Genomic DNA, 23,583 nt, shown 5'->3' on the forward strand with positions numbered 1-23,583 from the left:
TCAGAGTGAAAGTCTCTGTAAAAAAAAAAAACAACACCACTATTTTATGTAAAAGAGTTCGTTTGTATGAATGATGAATTCCTGAATGATTTCTTGTGTGAAAGACACTGTGTGGTCATGCTGATTAACATCTGTACAAAAATATGAATATTAGTTGCTCATGATGAAATCTAAATTTTAAAAGGTTTTAAAAAGGTGTACACCGAATAAGGGAGAAATACCTCACGACGGAAGGGGAGTATATTCAGCTCGGTCCCTGGTTATAGTTTGAAAGGTTTATTCGTCCTGGCCAGGCGGATACTTTTTAAACCGGACACATTTCTTTTCGTTTGTGGTATTTCTATCTTAATAAAAGGAGGGGCACAGCCTCTCCCTTACAGTTTAAAGAATGTGAAGCATTCACATTAAAATTAACTAGCTCTGTGCTTAAGCAGTTTATTCATGAGTAAAAAGGTAATGTAGAACTGTCTTCTTTTCTGTAAAGCAGTAAGATAACACATTTCAATTTTATTTCTACAGGATTAAGATGTTTTTGTTTAAAATGCTGGTAAGAGCTCATAAGCACTGTTTGAATTAATATATTGCATTATATATGTATATAACGCCATCAGTGTACATAGCGCTTCAAAAGGAGGGTGTCCATGGTGTGAGCGGAGTGTGATGATATCTGCCTTTAGCAGCATGGAGGTCAGTTATTTTAGCGAGAATTGTCTCCGTTAAATAAGCAGTGTAGAAGCCATACAAGACAGTTAGGGTCAAGCTTGCTGTTTTTTTAGTCATGGTATAACTGTTGCATGTTTGAAGATATTTTGTTTAGTTTAAGAGAGGGCATAGTTAAAACGGGATAGCAATTGTATTGATGGAAGTTTGCAGGAATATGAGATTTCTTTCAGAAGGCATTCAGGGGAATGAATGAAGGAATATTGCATGCTCTTGTTGGCATAGACTTGGTGTTTATAAGTAATTTGAAATATTCCCGTTTTTTAATTTTTGAAAGACCATACAAAATGCAGTTTTAGGACAGCGTGGAAAGCTTCATATTTAACATTAAAACTAATGTTACAATCCCCTGCGTGAGGATTAATCCAGCAGTTAATATGAATTAGACAGCGAAACCCATTGTCTGCTACAGTATCTGTACTGTGAAATTTCTGGCTGTTTTCCCAGAAAAAAAAAAAAAGCGCTTTGAAAATTATTATTTTTTTCCTTTTTAAAGTCAGAGTGTCTTTTAAAGGTAATGCTGGCCGTGTGCTCAGCACTTTGCAAAGAGTTCAAAATTATTTGTCTATTTTAAAAGGAAATCTTTTGTTCAGGATTTCAGGATTTTTCTTATATTATAAATGCCACAGTTGTTAAAAGACCTACTGCAGGCTTTTTCTTTTAACACAAGCAGTAAATATTTTTATAGTCACAACACATACAAATCTATTTACCAGTTTAATTTTGCTATATATCAAAGCAACCTGTTTTCATAATTTTTTAGTATTTTTGTTCACATATATAGATAATATATGAACAAAAGAGGGGAGATACATACATAGGTTCAGAATTTATTATAGCAATGTTAACTCCAAGGGCTGACAGGCCCCTGGTAAATAATAATAATACCTTTGCAGATGTCACAGCAAAGCAGGTAGCAAGCCGTCCCTATGTTGAGGGATATATCATATCTGCCAAATTTATAATTTTGTAACCATTTATTTGTTTTTGGGTATGTCCTGGAAATAGAGTTAAAGGACAGGGGATATATAATTGCATAAGTGAACAGGGTATATATATTATATACAAGGCATTTCACATTTTTTAGCAGAATAGTTACAGTGGAGTGTTTGAAGTGAAAGCCAGGAGTGACTGTGGGTGTGGGACAATAGCCATTAGTGCAGGCTGTTGGGATGCTTGACTTGTGGGGCGAGTTTTAAGGTTAGTTAGTATTAAATGACTAAAAGGTTGACACCATTTGCATCAGAGAAAATGGCAGATGGCAGTTAGGTATGAATGAGAGTAAGTGTGTATTGGGAGAAGAGAGATTGATTTGTAGTTTGAGACAGTGTTTTTGTCCCCATTTTTGAAGATTGGGACAACTCTAGCAGTTTTTCAGGTCTTAGGGATATGGCCTGCAGACAGGATAGAGTTGATTATGGAAGCAATTGGTTTGGTACAGGCTGAGGTACCAAGTTTTAGGAACTTGGATTGTAGCAAAGTCAAGTCCATATTGGTTGCTTAGTTTAAAATTTGAGGAGCATTAATAGGGAATATCTCTGTTTAATATTGCGGATGCTAATAATAGTAGTAACCATATTAATACAAGAATTTATTTATAGGTATAAATTCTCTCCCTATGAGACACTTATGGGATGAGTTATGACCATCAGTAGTTCAAAGTAACGAATTAAGGACCATGTTATTGGTAATAAAACAATTAATAAGTATTGCATGCAACTAATATATATTTTTGAGTCTCTCTAGGCACAGGTTAAAGCTGAAAGTGCACCTCCGCAAGAAGGGTTAATGGTCAAGCATTTTCTACGCAAGCACGCTCTTCATCCCAGATGAAAAGGCCATTTAAATACTACTCATCACCAGCATTGCAGTAAAAATTTCTTATCATCATGGATACACATCATGCACGTCAAAATAGTGCCAGCCTAGGCACAAACAGCTAATAAAGACAAAGACATAGCACCTGCAAATAAATGTTTTGATGGACACAATACTCTCTGACCACTAATCATCAAGGGAGAAAGGTCATAGGCAAAAATGTCCAGGCCTCAACACACTAACTTTGACCTTTTTTATTTTTACAGGTTTTTATTATTTTTCAGTTACAATGTATGCTCCATTATGTTTGTGTAAGTGGCGTCCCATAAGGATGACAAAATAGTATAAGGTATTATTTGTTTAGCTCTGTTTATTTTGTTTGGATTTCTAGGTTAATAGAATCTCCCTGCAGAATGATATCCCGGTGGGAGAATGCTTTATCAGTCAAACACACGGTTATGTTAATTGCTCACAGGTAGAGTTAGAAACAGAAGAGATGCACCCAAAACACAAGTGCTAAAAAGTACTCTATGGGAAGAATAAGTTTCAAGGAATTTATTCCCAAATGTAGGAGTTGGTTTACTGTATGACAGGTTTACAGGGATATCCTAAATCATACAGCCACAGACATTTACTCACTTAACCAAGAATAGGTTTAGTTTAAATTAATGACCCCGCAGAATAAAATGGCTCTAGACTATATTTTAGCCTCAAAAGGAGGGGCATGTATGCGCCCTAGTTAAAGCGCAATGTTGTGTATTTATCCAGGATTCAGGGACCATGGGGACTTTGTGGTTGGATTGATTTGCTTTGAGTGAAGCTAGCGAATGTTTTTGTATGTGTGTGTTTGTCCTACTCATTGCTCTCTATGTATTAAGTACAGCAAAACTCTGATCCAGAAGTGCGTTGCAACCCCCACCGACGCTATGCCTCTCTGCGGTGATGATGTCGCCAGTCCCCCAGAAGAAGAGACCGAAGAAGAAATCAACTGGGCTGATATAATGGCCGGAAAGGAAAGGAATGAAGTTATGCACAACTTGGACATCTTGGTCCATCAGGACTATGAAACGGTTAACTGTTCTGTTCTTTAAATAGACTGTCTCTTAAGGATATGGGGGGACTGAGAAGACTGGATATGAGGAAGGTGGGAGGTCACAAAGGGACGTGAGTCAACCACAAGGAAAGGATCACAAGTCAGCCATTTTGACCATAGCAGCCATCTTGGTCCGTTTTGCCATTCTGAGTAAATGCAATATGAAAGATGTGTGCAAGAAGAATGTTTGTGCAGTCGCTCTTAGCAGAAATGAACCCCCACCAATTCTCACAAATAGCTGACCCTTAGATTATGTGATATATTGAGATGTAAGCCATTTTCTAACCTATATAAATATTAAGCCATTTTCTAACCTATATAAATATTTAATTACAATCTTAGTGGCCCACATGCCACACAACCAATAGATATATATATATCTATTGGTTGTGTGGCATGTGGGCCACTAAGATTGTACCCTGCAATCACACTGCCCTTTGTTATCTGGGTTTCATCCTTCCCACTTTTTATGTATCTGACACGTTACCCCAAGGGAAGCTGAGAAATCGAAAAGATCTGACCAGGACCATTAGTCCAACCCGCATTGCAGCTGGGGGGTTTTTATACCTAGTTTAGGTGTTCTGGATCTCTGTTCTAAATTAAGTAATGCTATTATCCGTCTGACTAATGAACAAGAGCAGATCCGAACAGTATTATTACAGAATAGAATGGCTCTTGATTATCTGCTAGCATCACAAGGAGGAGTTTGTAAACTTGTAGGACAGAAGTGCTGTGCCTATATTGAAGATGAGTCTGGCGCTATTCATAAAGATATGGATAAGTTACAGGAAATTCAGGCAAGGATGCGTAAAGAATCCTCAGGCCTTAACTTAAATTGGATGTCAGGACTCACTAGTTGGATCGGAGAATTGGGTATGAAAATCCTCTATGGTTTTATTGTAGTGATTAGTATAATCGCAGCAATTTTTGTTATTTTTCACTGTGCTAAGTGTGCAATGCTTTCATTTGTCTCAAGGAAACCTTCAGTTTCATCTCACGCCATGTATGCAACTAATAATTCATATGTGGCCATGAACAGAGTCTATGATACTATTGGTCCCCATAAGGCCATGGTCATAGAGAAGCGTACCTAGTAAGGGTATTTGTTCTTTTAGAGAACAAAAAGGAGGGATTGTTAGGACCAGTATGTCAGGCCAGAGTCTGCACTCATGTTAAGCTTCCATTTTGTATGGTCATAACTAATTAAGATTCTGTAGTCAGCCTTTTGCTGAAATATAAATTCATAGATGCACTCAGTTTCTCTGCTAAATTGCATTTCCTTTTTTCCTGGTCAGGATATTACTAGATACTTTTGTGATGTCAATTTCCTGGTGTTTTAGTAGAATATAATAGAATGGTTCTCTGCAAGAAGCAAGGTAGTGAAATATAGTTGCAAGACTCAAGGTCTCTTTTGATAACAGACAATGAATAAGCTATGTATTTAGACAATTGCTTGTATTGAAAAGAACACGTCTCAAAAGTCACGCCACTAATATGTCCTGCCCCTAAATCACGCCTCTAATCAAAGCTACACCCAAGACACACCTAGTATACGCCCAAGACACGCCTATGTTACGCCTCTAACCAATATCTTTTTTTTCTGTATAAAAATCATTACCCTATGAGTAATAAATTGAGACAAAGGATTTGAAACCTGGCGTGCGTTACGTTTCATTTCGTTCGTCTTCCAGGCCTGATAAGGTTCATCAAAGATCGAAGATAACAGTTGCAGGGCGTGAAAGCTTCCTGGCAAGTCTGCTGCAAACAGGTGCAGATGGTGTAGTATCCAGTCACAAGGCTTCAGTGTACCTGGCAGAGGAAAAGTTCCTCTCGGTTCTGAAGCCCGGGGAGGAAATAACGGATTTTCCTTCAATGACCCCGGTAAAGGGTCGCGCTCGCTATAAGGGTCGCATCATAGACTCTAATGGCGGAGGTAAAAGCCGCGAGTAAAAACGGCTAAGTCAGAATGAGCAGAAACCTGGAACCCATAACTCCGGTTCTGTTCAACCTCGAGGGCTGGGATTCGGTCACCATGTAGTCATAGTTCCGGCATGATTGCATGGCAAATACCGACCCTCTCAGAGCAACAGAACGGAGTCAGGGTAATTGCAAAGTTTGGGTTTCTGCCATTGTCAAAGCGTAGAAATAAAATCAATGAGTCAAGGGTTCAAAAAGTAACAACATGAGTTTATCTGTACCAAGGTACAATTGAGAGAAAATAATTCCAAAAGGAACTCAGGCCTCTGCCAACATATTGCTTAGTATCACATTTTTATTCATTTCAAAATGAGTAATACACCCCTTAAGGGGGCTGGCTTAGAGATAAATAATATGATGACTTATACAAAAAGACATATTGATACCTAAAAATGCTGCATACGCTATATTCTTATCCTATATACCATAGTAGTGGGCCGCCCTTAACCTTGTGACATAAGGAAGTTACTGTGTCCAGCCCTGTATGTATGCTGTAGCTGTTGGATAAGAGAACCTACTGTAAGGTCAGCAGAATTATCTAAGGCAGGAAAAACTGCTTACGAGTGTAATTTCAATTCTTGCATGCCTCGTAGGAATTACACAAGGGCGAGTTACATCTAGGAGCGATACTCTGCAGAATCAAACATTCACAGTTCATACACGAATAAACGGATTGGCATACATACAAGCAAACACTAAAAATGGCGGTTAGGCCAAAATGGAGGTGATGATAGCCACACACATTATCTCAATCTTCACACCATTGACTTGCATGGCAGAAAAAAGCCTCTTTGGAAAATGTGTTTTAAAACTGTAATTGTGTAACTCCGGTCCGGTGGGTCGCAGCGAGCTAAAACTTGGCCACCATGGAGAGTCCCCTCCGGCATGAGGTTCTGGCACGTTTCAGCCTGCTCGGCCCAGCCGAACGGATTATTTTAATATGTGTAGATATTAAAGAATGTACTGTTTTGCAAGGCTGGTATAAAAGCCCAGGAAAGTTACTGTGTCTGCTCTATATTAATGTTCAGGTGGGCGACACTTTGTCTACAACAGCCCCCCTGATCAAAGACTTCACCACTCTGATTGTGTACAATAGGGTGGAGAAACGCAGAGCCTGAGTGGGCTGTAAGTGCCATAATTCACACTTACAGACAAAGGGTTTCCTGGCCAGATACATGCCTGGTAGACTTTTAGGCGCCCTGTCTTTAGTGTGGGGCTAGAGAAATGAGACTCCAAGGGCCAGATATGCGCATATGCCAACTAACTGGGGGCATGGTCCAACAATGCTTCCCACGTTAGCTGGCAAGGAGGGATTGGGTGCAGATAATTGTCACCCAATGTCTGGCACCCAATGCTAGGGTATAGGACTGGAATCCCATATAAACCAGTGTCAGCCCTATACCCAGGGTCTTCGTTATTACATCTGAATGATACATGATTGCCTGATGAATTGCCAATCCAGATCCTGATTGCTCAACCCTAAGTTAGTGTTATATTCTTGTATGTTATTTGTATAATCCTGTGTCTTCACCTTCTTTAAGGAATAAACTATATTTATTATATCCAAGTCGTGTTCAATTCAACTCAGTTATTTGTGTATATTATAACCCTTCACAATTTACCGTGACACTAAGGTTTCCAGATCCAATACCACAGCGGCAGAACGTAGGAAGCAGCTCCGGCGGAGTAACAGCGACTGCGAGAGGCGCCACTGACCAAAGATTGTTTCCAGCTCTATGTGCGCACAACTCCCGCTCCTGGGAAATTGTGCCCAGAAACTATTTCTAAAGATTTCGTTTTGGGAACAAGATTATTTTTGTTTGTCCCGTCCCATTAAGTGTATTTGTAGTATAATTGTAAACCAAAATGTGTGTATGTTCTTTTCTGTGAATAAATCACAATTTATTTTATCTCTTTTTTATTGCTCAATCAAATGATCCGGGTATTAACGTGTTAAAAGTGCTGGTCTCCCGTGACAGTGACCCACCTCCCACCTGGGTAAGGATTGGGTTTCTCCCCACAGAGTAGGTTACCAGGTGGTGGTGTCAGGGGTAGCTGCAATAGTCCCTCTGTTTCCGGGTTGGGGAAACAGTCCGTTATGGGGTACAGCAATGTTCTGGGGCCACTTGGAGAGCGGGCGCACAACAGATAAAAATAGTCCTTGGCCCAATTACCGGTAGAGGCAGTCCTGCTAGTCTGGGGACTGACCTCCACTGGTTAGTTGGGCAAGGGTTAAAGGTATCAGCTCTCTGCAGCAGGCAGAAGCTGATGGCTGAAGCAATTCTCCAAAAAGTAGTTGGTAGCTTTGGCTTCTTTCTTGGCTCAGGACGCACCAGAGCGTATGGAACCGGGCCCCTCACGCAGGGGGGTTTTGGTTGCGCTACTCCACTCGTGGTGCTTCTGCCAGCAGAACTTAGTGTCCCAGTACACCCCGCAAGTTATACAGATCCAGTTCCCTCAAGGACCGGTTGCAGAGACCGACTCACACAGGCTGAGCTGTCCCAAGACATACACCCCCACTAGTACAGTTGGACCTTCCGTTATATCCCAACCTTCAGAGAGATGACAGAATGTCTGCACCCACCAAAGGGTTTTCCTGGCTCTTTTGGTCTGGCTGAGTTAGGTGCAAACTGCTGACACTCTATTCCTCTTGCTGGCCCCAACGGTTCTGAATTTATGACCCCAAATAGGCTACTTGGGGAATGGATCCAATCCCACTTAGCCCACAAACAATACAATACAAACACCTTGTCACGGTAACTTGTGATAGGTTATAATATACATCCAATACCTGGGTTGAATTGAACACGACTTAGATATAATAAATATAGTTTATTCCTTAAAGAAGGAGAACACACAAGATGATACAAATAACAGACAAGAAATAGCACTTACTAAAGGGTTGGACAATGAAGCAATCAGGTTTGGCAATTCATTCAGCAATACATGTTCAAATGAAGACATCACGAAAAGACTCTGGGCATAGAGCTTACTCGTTTATATGGAGTTTCAGCCCCATACCCTAACAGGAGGTGCAAGGCATTGGATGACAATTATCTGCACCCAATCCCTCCTTGCCACCTCACTTGCGAGGCAAAGTATTACCTGCCCACTGGGTGTGCATTATTCTAATCAGGGGCTCATTTCCCTAGCTCCCCTCCCACAAGACTGACATCGCCCAGTCTGCTTGGGATAGGAAACCCATTATTCCAAGGTGTGAAACACAACACTTATCCCAAGTATCTCTGCTTTGTTGTAGCATACACAAGCAGGGTGGGGAGCCTTTGATCAGAGGGTTTATTGTAGACCTCTTGTCTCCCCCCTGAGCATTAACATACCATATGGGCCCTAGCCTTCCCGGGCTTTTACCCTGGACCCAAAATACAATACATTCTTTAATAGCTACACATTAAAATTATCTGTTCTGTGTGTCTGAGCGGGCTGAAATTTGCCAGGTCCTCATGCCGGAGGACCCTTGCCATAGTGGCAAAATATCAGCCTTCCACGACCCCCAGAACCAGAGATACAAAAATCAGTTAAAATCCCCTATTAACTTTAATGCAGGATTCTCCGCTATAAGCTCAAAGAAATCTCTGCGTTTCGCTCTTCCATTGAAATCAATGGGCTCCGCCGCTATAGGCTTTCAATGGAGCAACGCCGCCATTTAAGTCAATGGGGAAATCACAATTTCCACATTTGCCCATACTCCGTCAGGTTGATCGGAGAGGGCTGGGAATGGCCATGCAGTCATGCCGGAGCAGGGACTACATGCGACCAAAATCACAGCCCTCTGGTACTCGCAGAACCAGAGATATAGGTTTACACTTTATACACTTTCGGACTTAGCCGTTTCAAAGCCACGCGGCTTTCCTCCATTAGAATCGATATGGCCGGCTCCTGCATAGGAAATGAATGGGTCGGCTCCGCCATAGGATTCAATGGGACCTCCGCTCCCATTAGAGTCAATGGCGCGACCCTCGTGGCGAGCCGACCCTTTACGGGGGTCCTTACTTCTCAGACCCGGTGGTGGTCGAGTGTGGGGGTTCCTAGGGACATGGGGCAAAAATAATTTTATGTCTGGTTGCCCTAGAACAAAAGTTCCCATGCCAATTGGCCGTGAACTTGACCGAGGCCCTAGTTCCCACGCCAATTGCGCGATCAAAGCTCTTTTCAGACATTGTTTCCGCTCTTGCGGTTTCGCAGTCTGGCAGGCTGCCAGCTCGTCTCCGGAGGTCGGCTTCCAGGAATCCCCATTGAAATGCATTATTACTCCATTCACTTTCAATGGGGAACCGCCGCTCCTCCTCTCGGGCGCCACCTGCAGGTCTTCTACGGAAACGGGCCCAAATCGCCGGAATCTCCATAGGATTGTATTGCGCCCCAATGGCGACCTATGGAGAGACTGCAAAATGGAGCCTGCAAAGGCGGGAAAAGGGACATAAACACAGAATTAACATTAACCCTTTCCCTCCCGCATAGATCCCAGTGTATGTGTTGGTGCAGACACTGGAATGGGAATAATACATATTCACAGGGGGATACACATTTGGTGCTGAAGCAGGGGCATAACTACAGTACTGTACATCATTCCAGTTAACCCCTCGCCTCCAAGGTGAAAGCAGGGGGTGGCCAAATGGGGTGTAACCCCTTTAATACCGGGCCAAACCCCCTCTCCCATGACACACCTAAGAAGGAACAGGGACATACATTCACAGGGGGAACACAGCAGTAATACACACACACACACACACACACACACACACACACACACACACGTGGGCCGTATCTTCAGGGTGCAACCCAGAGATACCATCGCACCCCACATCACATTAACCATCCACAAAATCCCTCTATCCAAACTCGTTGCATAACCCCAATCCTAACCAACCCCAAAACCCCTCTATCCCACCTCCCGGTAGACCCCAACCAACCCCAAAACCCCTCTGTGATGGTGAGGGGGTAACCAGGCTCTCGATAAAGGTTTAGCCTGTTTGGTTAACTCTGATCCATGTATTGGAGTTCAAGAGTGTCAGCTCTTGAGCCCAACCGGTTTACATGCATACTGTGTCCATGCATGCATACTGTGTCCATGCATGCATACTGTGTCCATGCATGCATACTGTGTCCATGCATGCATACTGTGTCCATGTGCAACAAAGATTATTTTTTATGTTTTTGCCTTTCCAGGGTTGGCAGAGAGCTGGAGTTTCTGGGGGATGAGTTTCAGGGGGTGGGGGGGGGGTGCGGAGAAATTGTCAGAATGTGCCCAGGTAGTTGGGGTCCGGAGTTGTCGGTTCCCCTAATAATGTACGTGAGAATCATGCTTGGTTCTCGGATACATGTAGGCACATTGTCCCGACAATATCTCCCCTTGAAAACGCTTGCGCAACTCACTGCTAGTTTTCCCTGCTTCAGCACAGTCCAGAAAGGTAAATGGGGCAAAGGGATGTAAAGTGTCCCTGTAACTATGAGGGGTCCCTAGGTTAAAATGGATACTTAGTTACAGCCCAGGTAGCCCAGAACCTGTATTGGGGGTTCATGGGTACTCCAACCATAATTATGAGGTGAGGGGACTCAGAGTCCAGTCCAAGCCTATAAAGATAGTGTGTGGGGAATATAGGCTAGTAGAAAATAAAGTGCAGCTTTCTATTCTATTTCCCATACCCAGAGACTTAAGACATGCAAAAGTATATTTTTATTAACATTGTGTTTAGAATCAAATGTACTGTTGTACACGGTAAATGAGCTGGGACTTTCAGAACCAATGTTCCGACAGACTGCCAGGGCTACCAAGTTGGTGCCAGCGAGTCTGCGGAGACATCGGAGATGAGACATCGGAGAGGAGACATTAGAGAGGAGACATCGGAGAGGAGACATCGGAGATGAGACATCGGAGATGAAAGCCACCAGAGGATGCCTGAGGTGTGAAGACCATTTGGGTAGGAGGGAAGGGCTCAAGTACCCACGTCCTGTGATGAATGGAAGTCGTCTGGACTACCATTTGCCCCACCAGACTTGGAGGAGCCTAACTAGCGGGTGGCATCTGAATAGCAAGGGACTAAGGTGGCAAACTTGCACATGTCCCTTGGCAGATTCAGATTCCCTGCTTACACATCTTTCCAGACCGGCATCGCTCTGATTGGCTGTTGAGAAAGTTCCCACGCTCGCATTGGTTGTAATATTTTGTGAATGAACTCCAAAATACTATACTATATTATAAGAAACCCTTCAGCCAATCAGTCGAGAGATTCTCAGCATCGTATAGATAGGTAGAGCAGATTCCTTACCTGAGGATGCACGCCGTGGATACAGTGGACGTCTTCTCAAGGTATACAGGTAATGGGCTATATTGCCCTGTTATATATCCTGTTTTTACAGGACATTATGCTTCATACTACACTGTTTGGGTTTATATCAGTGCACCAACAGTTGCACTAGTCAAGTGGACATCGCTAGGTGCATACCCATTACAGTTGGTTATAATAATCATTTATGGACGTCGCATGACTATCTGGACACTTATTCCCTTATTCATTGTGATTTAACCATGGACTATTTGAGCTCTACATTCTACTGTCCGAGAGATTCTCAGCGCCAGAACTGCGGGCAGGCGTTTTGGAAGTGCTCTTGCGCGAATAGCAGAGCACCGGTTTCAGAAAAGTCTGTCCGAAAAATATTCTAAGTCCCACTTTTTGCGGCCAAGTTTTACATACGAAAATTCAACTGCGGAAAAGTTTCTAAGGCCTGACTTTTGGCGGCCAAGTTCTGAGAAGAGGATGTAGTAGTCACAACTGGGATTGCAAGCCGGTTTCAAGAGTTTGGTACTAACCCGGTCAAGAAAGAGTACAAGTTCTCAGAAGAGAAGGGAGCGGTGGCCCCTGGGACTTCATGCCAATTTGCGTTCCAGGACATTTTGGGCTAAGTCCCGGTCAAAGAAAAACTCTTGTTTAGAGAGCGTCATACAGCTAGGAAAGTCTAGTTTTTTTTACCCCAGTTCACAAATAAGTGTGTCTATTCTTATGTAGTTTGTGTATCATTGTGTGTCTGCCTTTTCATGCGAATAAATTTACAATTTATTTCACTTTACCGTTTTGCTCAATGAATGATCCTGGTAAAAAGGTGTAAATGCCTGGTCCCCTGTTACACCCTCTGCCCAACCTCCCGATAAACCCCAACCAACCCCAAAACCTCTCTATCCCACCTCCCGATAAACCCCAACCAACCCCAAAACCTCTCTATCCCACCTCCCGATAAACCCCAACCAACCCCAAAACCTCTATCCCACCTCCCGATAAGCCCCAACCAACCCCAAAACCTCTCTATCCCACCTCCCGATAAACCCCAACCAAACACAAAACCTCTCTATCCCACCTCCCGATAAACCCCAACCAACCCCAAAACCTCTCTATCCCACCTCCCGATAAACCCCAACCAACCCCAAAACCTCTCTATCCCACCTCCCGATAAACCCCAACCAACCCCAAAACCTCTCTATCCCACCTCCCGATAAACCCCAACCAACCCCAAAACCTCTCTATCCCACCTCCCGATAAACCCCAACCAACCCCAAAACCTCTCTATCCCACCTCCCGATAAACCCCAACCAACTCCAAAACCTCTCTATCCCACCTCCCGATAAACCCCAACCAAACACAAAACCTCTATTCCCATCTCCTGACATTTAACCCCACAAACCTTCCTGGACACATTTAGTTCTGAATAAGCAGAGTTCCTGATACAATATTAAACCCGCTCTCTGCTCCTCCCCTCGCTTTGCACGACGTCATGTTACCTCTCGCTTTGCTCGTCTGCCTGAAGGGGGCTTCGTGCACAAAATGCGAGCAGGCGCTTTACGCCGAAGTGTCACAAACTTTCTAAGCGGCGTGATGAGGACGGGAGAAGAATCAGTGACCCTGTGAAATGAGAGATACCGGGGTGGAGATGGTACCAGGAGAGCGTACTGCGAGAACGCGTCGGGTGGCGACGGAAGGCAAGGGAATGTAAGGGGGGGGGGGGAAATGTTACACAAGGAAACATGGAGCCTTGTGGCAGGGAGGTAACAGTGAGATTCAGACAGTACGGGGAGCATGTGGTACTCACCTTTCAGATGGGGCTCCATTCTCTTTCTCCTTGGAATGGGAAGGGGGTCTCACTCTGCTTTTCTTCTTCCGGGTGGAGGATTGGCGCCTCCGTGATGATGGCTCCACTCCTGCTTTCCTGTTCCTGAAGGCAACACTCCCCTTCCTGTAACAGGTAAGTACACAAGTCCCAGCGCTAACCAACAAATATCTACAGCCAATATAACACGGGGGAAATACACACAGTAAAACAACAACACGGGGGAAAATACACACAGTAATCCAACAACACGGGGGAAAATACACACAGTAAACCAACAACACGGGGGAAAATACATACAGTAAACAACAACACGGGGGAAAAAACACACAGTAAACCAACAACATGGGGGAAAATACACACAGTAATCCAACAACACGGGGGAAAATACACACAGTAAACCAACAACACGGGGGAAAATACATACAGTAAACCAACAACACGGGGGAAAATACACACAGTAAACCAACACGGGGGAAAATACACACAGTAATCCAACAACACGGGGGAAAATACACACAGTAATCCAACAACACGGGGGAAAATACACACAGTAATCCAACAACACGGGGGAAAATACACACAGTAAACCAACAACATGGGGGAAAATACATACAGTAAACCAACAACACGGGGGAAAATACACACAGTAAACCAACAACACGGGGGAAAATACACACAGTAAACCAACAACACGGGGGAAAATACACACAGTAATCCAACAACACGGGGGAAAATACATACAGTAATCCAACAACATGGGGAAATACACACAGTAAACCAACAACACGGGGGAAAATACACACAGTAAACCAACAACACGGGGGAAAATACATACAGTAATCCAACAACACGGGGGAAAATACACACAGTAAACCAACAACACGGGGGGAAAAACACACAGTAAACCAACAACACGGGGGAAAATACATACAGTAAACCAACAACACGGGGGAAAATACATACAGTAAACCAACAACATGGGGGAAATACATACAGTAAACCAACAACACGGGGGAAAATACATACAGTAAACCAACAACACGGGGGAAAATACACACAGTAAACCAACAACACGGGGGAAAATATACACAGTAAACCAACAACACGGGGGAAAATACACACAGTAAACCAACAACATGGGGGAAGATACACACAGTAAACCAACAACACGGGGGAAAACACACACAGTAATCCAACAACATGGGGGAAAATACATACAGTAATCCAACAACACGGGGGAAAACACACACAGTAAACCAACAACATGGGGGAAATACACACAGTAAACCAACAACACGGGGGAAAATACATACAGTAAACCAACAACACAGGGGAAAATACATACAGTAAACCAACAACACGGGGGAAAATACACACAGTAATCCAACAACATGGGGAAAATACACACAGTAAACCAACAACACGGGGGAAAATACACACAGTAAACCAACAACACGGGGGAAAATACACACAGTAAACCAACAACACGGGGGAAAAAACACACAGTAAACCAACAACACGGGGGAAAAAACACACAGTAAACCAACAACACGGGGGAAAATACACACAGTAAACCAACAACACGGGGGAAAATACACACAGTAAACCAACAACACGGGGGAAAATACACACAGTAAACCAACAACACGGGGGAAAATACATACAGTAAACCAACAACACGGGGGAAAATACATACAGTAAACCAACAACACGGGGGAAATACATACAGTAAACTAACAACACGGGGGAAAATACACACAGTAAACCAACAACATGGGGGAAAATACACACAGTAAACCAACAACATGGGGAAAATACACACAGTAAACCAACAACACGGGGGAAAATACACACAGTAAACCAACAACACGGGGGAAAATACACACAGTAAACCAACAACACGGGGGAAAATACACACAGTAAACAAACAACACGGGGGAAAATACACACAGTAAACCAACAACACGGGGGAAAATACAGTAATCCAACAACACGGGGGAAATACACACAGTAAACCAACAACACGGGGGAAATATATACAGTAAACCAACAACACGGGGGAAATACACACAGTAAACCAACAACACGGGGGAAATACATACAGTAAACCAACAACACGGGGGAAAATACACACAGTAAACCAACAACACGGGGGAAAATACACACAGTAAACCAACAACACAGGGGAAAATACACACAGTAAACCAACAACACGGGGGAAAATACACACAGTAAACCAACAACACGGGGGAAAATACACACAGTAAACCAACAACACGGGGGAAAATACACACAGTAAACCAACAACACGGGGGATAATACACACAGTAAACCAACAACACGGGGGATAATACACACAGTAAACCAACAACATGGGGGAAAATACACACAGTAAACCAACAACATGGGGGAAAATACACACAGTAAACCAACAACATGGGGGAAATACACACAGTAAACCAACAACATGGGGAAAATACACACAGTAATCCAACAACATGGGGGAAATTACACACAGTAATCCAACAACATGGGGGAAATACACACAGTAAACCAACACGGGGGAAAATACACACAGTAAACCAACAACACGGGGGGAATACACACAGTAATCCAACAACACGGGGGAAAATACACACAGTAAACCAACAACATGGGGGAAAATACACACAGTAAACCAACAACATGGGGGAAATACACACACAGTAATCCAACAACATGGGGGAAAATACACACAGTAAACCAACAACATGGGAGAAATACACACACAGTAAACCAACAACATGGGGGAAATACACACACAGTAATCCAACAACATGGGGGAAAATACACACAGTAATCCAACAACATGGGGGAAAATACATACAGTAAACCAACAACATGTAACTGTAAATGTATCAGAGCAGCCGGTAGGAGCGAGAGCAGCCGGCAGGAGCGAGAGCAGCCGGCAGGAGCGAGAGCAGCCGGCAGGAGCGAGAGCAGCCGGCAGGAGCGAGAGCAGCCGGCAGTAGCGAGAGCAGCCGGCAGGAGCGAGAGCAGCCGGCAGGAGCAGCCCGCAGGAGCAAGAGCAGCCCGCAGGAGCAGGCCGCAGGAGCGAGAGCAGGCCGCAGGAGCGAGAGCAGGCCGCAGGAGCGAGAGCAGGCCGCAGGAGCGAGAGCAGCCCGCAGGAGCGAGAGCAGGCCGCAGGAGCGAGAGCAGCCCGCAGGAGCGAGAGCAGGCCGCAGGAGCGAGAGCAGCCCGCAGGAGCGAGAGCAGCCTCCAGGAGCGAGAGCAGCCCGCAGGAGCGAGAGCAGCCCGCAGGAGCGAGAGCAGCCCGCAGGAGCGAGAGCAGCCCGCCGGAGCGAGAGCAGCCCGCCGGAGCGAGAGCAGCCCGCAGGAGCGACAGCAGCCCGCCGGAGCGACAGCAGCCCGCCGGAGCGAGAGCAGCCCGCCGGAGCGAGAGCAGCCCGCCGGAGCGAGAGCAGCCCGCCGGAGCGAGAGCAGCCCGCAGGAGCGAGAGCAGCCCGCAGGAGTGAGAGCAGCCCGCAGGAGCGAGAGCAGCCCGCAGGAGCGAGAGCAGCCCGCAGGAGCGAGAGCAGCCCGCCGAAGCGAGAGCAGCCCGCCGGAGCGAGAGCAGCCCGCAGGAGCGAGAGCAGCCCGCAGGAGCGAGAGCAGCCCGCAGGAGCGAGAGCAGCCCGCAGGAGCGAGAGCAGCCCGCAGAAGCGAGAGCAGCCCGCAGGAGCGACAGCAGCCGGCAGGAGCAGCCCGCAGGAGCGAGAGCAGCCCGCAGGAGCGAGAGCAGCCGGCAGGAGCGAGAACAGCCGGCAGGAGCGAGAGCAGCCGGCAGGAGCGAGAGCAGCCCGCAGGAGCGAGAGCAGCCCGCAGGAGCGAGAGCAGCCCGCCGGAGCGAGAGCAGCCCGCAGGAGCAGCCCGCAGGAGCAGCCCGCAGGAGCGAGAGCAGCCCGTAGGAGCGAGAGCAGCCCGCAGGAGCGAGAGCAGCCCGCCGGAGCGAGAGCAGCCGGCAGGAGCAGCCCGCAGGAGCAAGAGCAGCCGGCAGGAGCGAGAGCAGCCGGCAGGAGCAGCCCGCAGGAGCAAGAGCAGCCCGCCGGAGCGAGAGCAGCCGGCAGGAGCAGCCCGCAGGAGCGAGAGCAGCCGGCAGGAGCGAGAGCAGCCCGCAGGAGCGAGAGCAGCCCGCAGGAGCGAGAGCAGCCGGCAGGAGCGAGAGCAGCCCGCAGGAGCAGCCAGGAGCGAGAGCAGCCCGCAGGAGCGAGAGCAGCCCGCAGGAGCGAGAGCAGCCCGCAGGAGCGAGAGCAGCCCGCAGGAGCGAGAGCAGCCCGCAGGAGCAGCCGGCAGGAGCGAGAGCAGCCGGCAGGAGCGAGAGCAGCCCGCAGGAGCAGCCCGCAGGAGCGAGAGCAGCCCGCAGGAGCAGCCCGCAGGAGCGAGAGCAGCCCGCAGGAGCGAGAGCAGCCCGCAGGAGCAGCCCGCAGGAGCGAGAGCAGCCCGCAGGAGCGAGAGCAGCCCGCAGGAGCGAGAGCAGCCCGCAGGAGCGAGAGCAGCCCGCAGGAGCGAGAGCAGCCCGCAGGAGCAGCCCGCAGGAGCAGCCCGCAGGAGCAGCCCACAGGAGCGAGAGCAGCCGGCAGGAGCGAGAGCAGCCGGCAGGAGCGAGAGCAGCCGGCAGGAGCGAGAGCAGCCGGCAGGAGCGAGAGCAGCCCGCCGGAGTGAGAGCAGCTGGCAGGAGCAGCCCGCAGGAGCAAGAGCAGCCGGCAGGAGCGAGAGCAGCCCGCCGGAGCGAGAGCAGCTGGCAGGAGCAGCCCGCAGGAGCAAGAGCAGCCGGCGAGAGCAGCCCGCCGGAGCGAGAGCAGCCGGCAGGAGCGAGAGCAGCCGGCAGGAGCGAGAGCAGCCCGCAGGAGTAGCCCGCAGGAGCGAGAGCAGCCCGCAGGAGCGAGAGCAGCCCGCAGGAGCGAGAGCAGCCCGCAGGAGCAGCCCGCAGGAGAGAGAGCAGCCCGCAGGAGCGAGAGCAGCCCGCAGGAGCGAGAGCAGCCCGCAGGAGCGAGAGCAGCCCGCAGGAGCGAGAGCAGCCCGCCGGAGCGAGAGCAGCCCGCCGGAGCGAGAGCAGCCGGCAGGAGCGAGAGCAGCCGGCAGGAGCGAGAGCAGCCGGCAGGAGCGAGAGCAGCCCGCAGGAGCAGCCCGCAGGAGCGAGAGCAGCCCGCAGGAGCGAGAGCAGCCCGCAGGAGCAGCCCGCAGGAGCAGCCCGCAGGAGCAGCCCGCAGGAGCAGCCCGCAGGAGCGAGAGCAGCCCGCAGGAGCGAGAGCAGCCCGCAGGAGCGAGAGCAGCCCGCAGGAGCGAGAGCAGCCCGCCGGAGCGAGAGCAGCCCGCAGGAGCGAGAGCAGCCCGCAGGAGCGAGAGCAGCCCGCAGGAGCGAGAGCAGCCCACAGGAGCGAGAGCAGCCCACAGGAGCGAGAGCAGCCGGCAGGAGCAGCCCGCAGGAGCGAGAGCAGCCCGCCGGAGCGAGAGCAGCCGGCAGGAGCGAGAGCAGCCGGCAGGAGCGAGAGCAGCCCGCAGGAGCGAGAGCAGCCCGCAGGAGTAGCCCGCAGGAGCGAGAACAGCCCGCAGGAGCGAGAGCAGCCCGCAGGAGCGAGAGCAGCCCGCAGGAGCGAGAGCAGCCCGCAGGAGCAGCCCGCAGGAGCAGCCCGCAGGAGCAGCCCGCAGGAGCAGCCCGCAGGAGCAGCCCGCAGGAGCAGCCCGCAGGAGCAGCCCGCAGGAGCGAGAGCAGCCCGCAGGAGCGAGAGCAGCCCGCAGGAGCGAGAGCAGCCCGCAGGAGCGAGAGCAGCCCGCCGGAGCGAGAGCAGCCCGCCGGAGCGAGAGCAGCCCGCCGGAGCGAGAGCAGCCCGCAGGAGCGAGAGCAGCCCGCAGGAGCGAGAGCAGCCCGCAGGAGCGAGAGCAGCCCACAGGAGCGAGAGCAGCCCGCAGGAGCAGCCCGCAGGAGCGAGAGCAGCCCGCAGAAGCGAGAGCAGCCCGCAGGAGCGAGAGCAGCCCGCAGGAGCGAGAGCAGCCCGCAGGAGCGAGAGCAGCCGGCAGGAGCGAGAGCAGGCCGCAGGAGCGAGAGCAGCCCGCAGGAGCGAGAGCAGCCCGCAGGAGCGAGAGCAGCCCGCAGGAGCGAGAGCAGCCCGCAGGAGCGAGAGCAGCCCGCAGGAGCGAGAGCAGCCGGCAGGAGCGAGAGCAGCCGGCAGGAGCGAGAGCAGCCGGCAGGAGCGAGAGCAGGCCGCCGGAGCGAGAGCAGCCCGCAGGAGCGAGAGCAGCCCGCAGGAGCAGCCCGCAGGAGCGAGAGCAGCCCGCAGGAGCGAGAGCAGCCGGCAGGAGCGAGAGCAGCCGGCAGGAGCGAGAGCAGCCGGCAGGAGCGAGAGCAGGCCGCCGGAGCGAGAGCAGCCCGCAGGAGCGAGAGCAGCCCGCAGGAGCGAGAGCAGCCCGCAGGAGCAGCCGGCAGGAGCGAGAGCAGCCCGCAGGAACGAGAGCAGCCGTCAGGAGCGAGAGCAGCCCGCAGGAGCGAGAGCAGCCGGCAGGAGCGAGAGCAGCCCGCAGGAGCGAGAGCAGCCCGCAGGAGCAGCCCGCAGGAGCGAGAGCAGCCCGCAGGAGCGGGAGCAGCCCGCAGGAGCGAGAGCAGCCCGCAGGAGCGAGAGCAGCCCGCAGGAGCGAGAGCAGCCCGCAGGAGCGAGAGCAGCCCGCAGGAGCGAGAGCAGCCCGCAGGAGCGAGAGCAGCCCGCAGGAGCAGCCCGCAGGAATAAGTGTATCTTCCATGTACTTAAAGTCTAACAGTGAAAAAAGGAGCTTCCCACAAATAAGGAAAACAGTGTGACAGAGAGCAACAAAACACACACAATAAAATAAAATCAGGTCCCAATCAGAAACACAGCCAGCCCCATATACCACGCCAAGCCCAGCACATCATATAAACCAAGGGCATGGTGCCTTATGCATAAACCCAACATCATCATTAGCACAGAAACATGGCTATCCCCTAAATCCCCCGATGCAACAATCGCCATCCAGGGATACTCCATTTCTAGGAGAGATAGGTTAAAGAGTAGGAGGGCTGTTATTTTATATTGCAGACACCTTACAATTTACACTCCTAAATTGCCCCCCAAGCCCACCCTCTTTTGAAATCCTAGTTGGCAGAATCTGCCTCCCCTTTTCTAAGCCCATCTTGCTCGCTGGCATCTACCGCCCCCCTAAAGCCCCTCTACAATCCCTGACTGATATCACCCAATTTCTTGGCTCCATTTCCTCTCTGAATAAGAAGAGTGAGCTGCTAGTTCTTGGGGATTTCAACTTCAATTGGCTTGACCCTAAAAACCACAAAATCCAGATACAACTCAAGTCACTTAACCTATCGCAACTCATTTCCCAACCCACACGGACAAACCTGAAATCGCATAACCATTCCTTGCTAGACTGGATTCTCTCCTCAGATCCCAGCAGAATCCAATCCTCTGGCATCCTTCCTGATATTTTCAGTGGCCATGCAATAGTGTACTGTGTAAGGAAAATTAAACCGCCCCAATCAAGCCCTAAAGTTCTCCTCACTAGAACATTTAAGAACTTTAACCCACAACAGTTTCTGGATGACCTTACCAACTGCCCATGGCACAGAATCGATTTAATTCCCGACCCTGACTCTGCGCTCGACTATTTCCAATCCGAGTTCTTAAAACTCTGCGATACCCATGCTCCACTACGCAGAATAAGGGTACGGGGGGCCCACCTTCCATGGGTTACACCTGACCTTATATCGCTCTAACATCTTAGGGATGGGTTGTGGAAAAGCTACAAAGTAACTGGCACTACCAAGGATCTCACTCACTACAGATGCCTGCGGAACGTGTGCACAAGGCAAACAAGGCATGCAAAAGCACAATATTACTCTGACAATCTCCTCCAGAATACATCAAACCCAGCTAACTTCTGGAAGGTTATCAACAATATATTCCAGCCTCCTAACCATCAACAACCAAGTAATCTCACTACGGCCACGCTTGTAGTGCCGGCGACGCGATCGATGACTTCACCATTGCGAAAGTTATATTTAAAGATAATAAAACTAGATAGATACTGTCACGAGAGAACAGCAAATATATAGAATAACCGGGCCAGATTGAACAAGGATATAGTAAACTGAATGAGTTTATTTCCTATGAGCAGAACAGACAATACATCAAATAACATTACAGAAATATTTACACTTACTGGGGTTGGACAAGGAGATATTCAGCCGAATAGCAGCTCCTTAGTTGTTATAGGTCAAAACAAGCACGACAAAACGATAGCAACAAGCAACCAACACAGGAATAAGGGGTGCAAGCAACTATATAGACGCAGACCCCCATTCCAACCATGGCAGTTCAGTTATTGGTGAAGACAAATCTTGACCCAATCACAGGTTGCCAGGTAACGCAAAAAGCAGGGTTTACCCAGCCCCCCATTAATACAACCCTCCCCTGTGGCTACTTGGCCAGCCCATGTATAAAAACTATGTCCGGATGCCTTCGTTGTGAATTATAGTGATAAAAAGGCGCTAACTACTTAAAATATAATTAAATGACAATGAGTGCAAATACCAAGTGCAATTAGCAATGTGTGCTCAATATTAAACCAAATGAAAAACAATTAATACTTAACCCTGCTCAAACCCTCTGGTTCCAGGAAGGAAGAGCAACGAGGGGAGGCGGTGAGAGCTGCGGAGTACCCACTTTATTCACATTATTGTGACAAATGCGTGGTTTAAATTAGCACATTGTAAGTGCACATTTTATATACCTTTTTTTATATAAAGTATTTTTCTATCAGATCGCGCTATGTAGTGCTGTTTTTCTCCTCCATATATACCACCGCCTTATTGACGAGACGTGCCTGGAGGGAACCCCACACACCATCTTATCCTATTGGGTAGCAGCCCTATCTGCTAATCGCATTTATACCACAGACATCTTGTGAGTAGATACACCAGTAGAGCCAAAATTTCATCACATCATTAATCTCCTTATCATAACGTCTGCACTTACATTTTGCATTGTTTGTTCTTTTGTTTCCCATATATGCTCCTCCTGGACGGTCTGAAATATATGATGCCTTCGTTGCCATCCTGTCTAGCAAAAATGCTTATGGGGCAGGGGGCTTTCATGTAGGGTGTCACTTCTGACAGGTGAAATGGTTATCACTAGTTGTGGGACCTGGCTGCACAGGCGATGAGGCGAGTCACCTCTGAGGAACTTCTCCACAACAAAGCCTTTCAAGTGGCCTCCTTTCATTGTACAATTACATATCAAAGGGGCCATTTGGGCAAGCTTCCAAACTTATATCCAAAGTTATAGTAAAAACAGCGATAACTCATAACTAGATTTCCCATATATTAAATCAGATTAACAATAGGTATGCAACCTGTGTTCGTTGCATAGGAAAGCATATCCAAATGTCAGCCTTGTAGCACAAACACATACAGAGATATGGTTCTATGGGGTTTACATTATGACGAATACACCGTTAACCCCTCTCTCTCCATGTTAATACATAACATAGCAATTAATTCTACTGAAGCAGGGGGATGCAGATCAACATATACACAATATGGTTAACCCTTTCCCTCCCGACATGGTTTCTACACATACAGGAATATAACACAGACTGCTGGGGGAATACAGCTCAGACCTGGGGCAATTCTGCTGAAGCAGGGGGATGCAGATCAGCATATACACAGATCCCATTAACCCCTCATACCCCGATCATGACAGATACATAGCTAGATAGATACAGATAGATACATACATAGATACAGATAGATACATACATAGATACAGATAGATACATACATAGATACAGAT

General features: G+C 48.2%; 1 protein-coding gene across 1 annotated transcript in view; it reads right to left on the reverse strand.

Annotated features, from left to right (window-relative positions):
- The window catches only part of HASPIN (histone H3 associated protein kinase), a 79,032-nt gene that overhangs the window by 54,213 nt on the left and 1,236 nt on the right, over positions 1 to 23,583 (reverse strand). Inside the window, exons 2-3 of the mRNA XM_075583825.1 lie at positions 13,709 to 13,852; positions 13,401 to 13,521 (exon numbers count right to left, since the gene is read on the reverse strand). Coding sequence (XP_075439940.1) covers positions 13,401 to 13,521; positions 13,709 to 13,852 — 265 coding nt within the window. The remainder of the gene's footprint in view (positions 1 to 13,400; positions 13,522 to 13,708; positions 13,853 to 23,583) is intronic.

Source organism: Ascaphus truei, unplaced genomic scaffold (assembly GCF_040206685.1).
Source record: "Ascaphus truei isolate aAscTru1 unplaced genomic scaffold, aAscTru1.hap1 HAP1_SCAFFOLD_388, whole genome shotgun sequence".
Classification (NCBI taxonomy): Eukaryota; Metazoa; Chordata; class Amphibia; order Anura; family Ascaphidae; genus Ascaphus; species Ascaphus truei.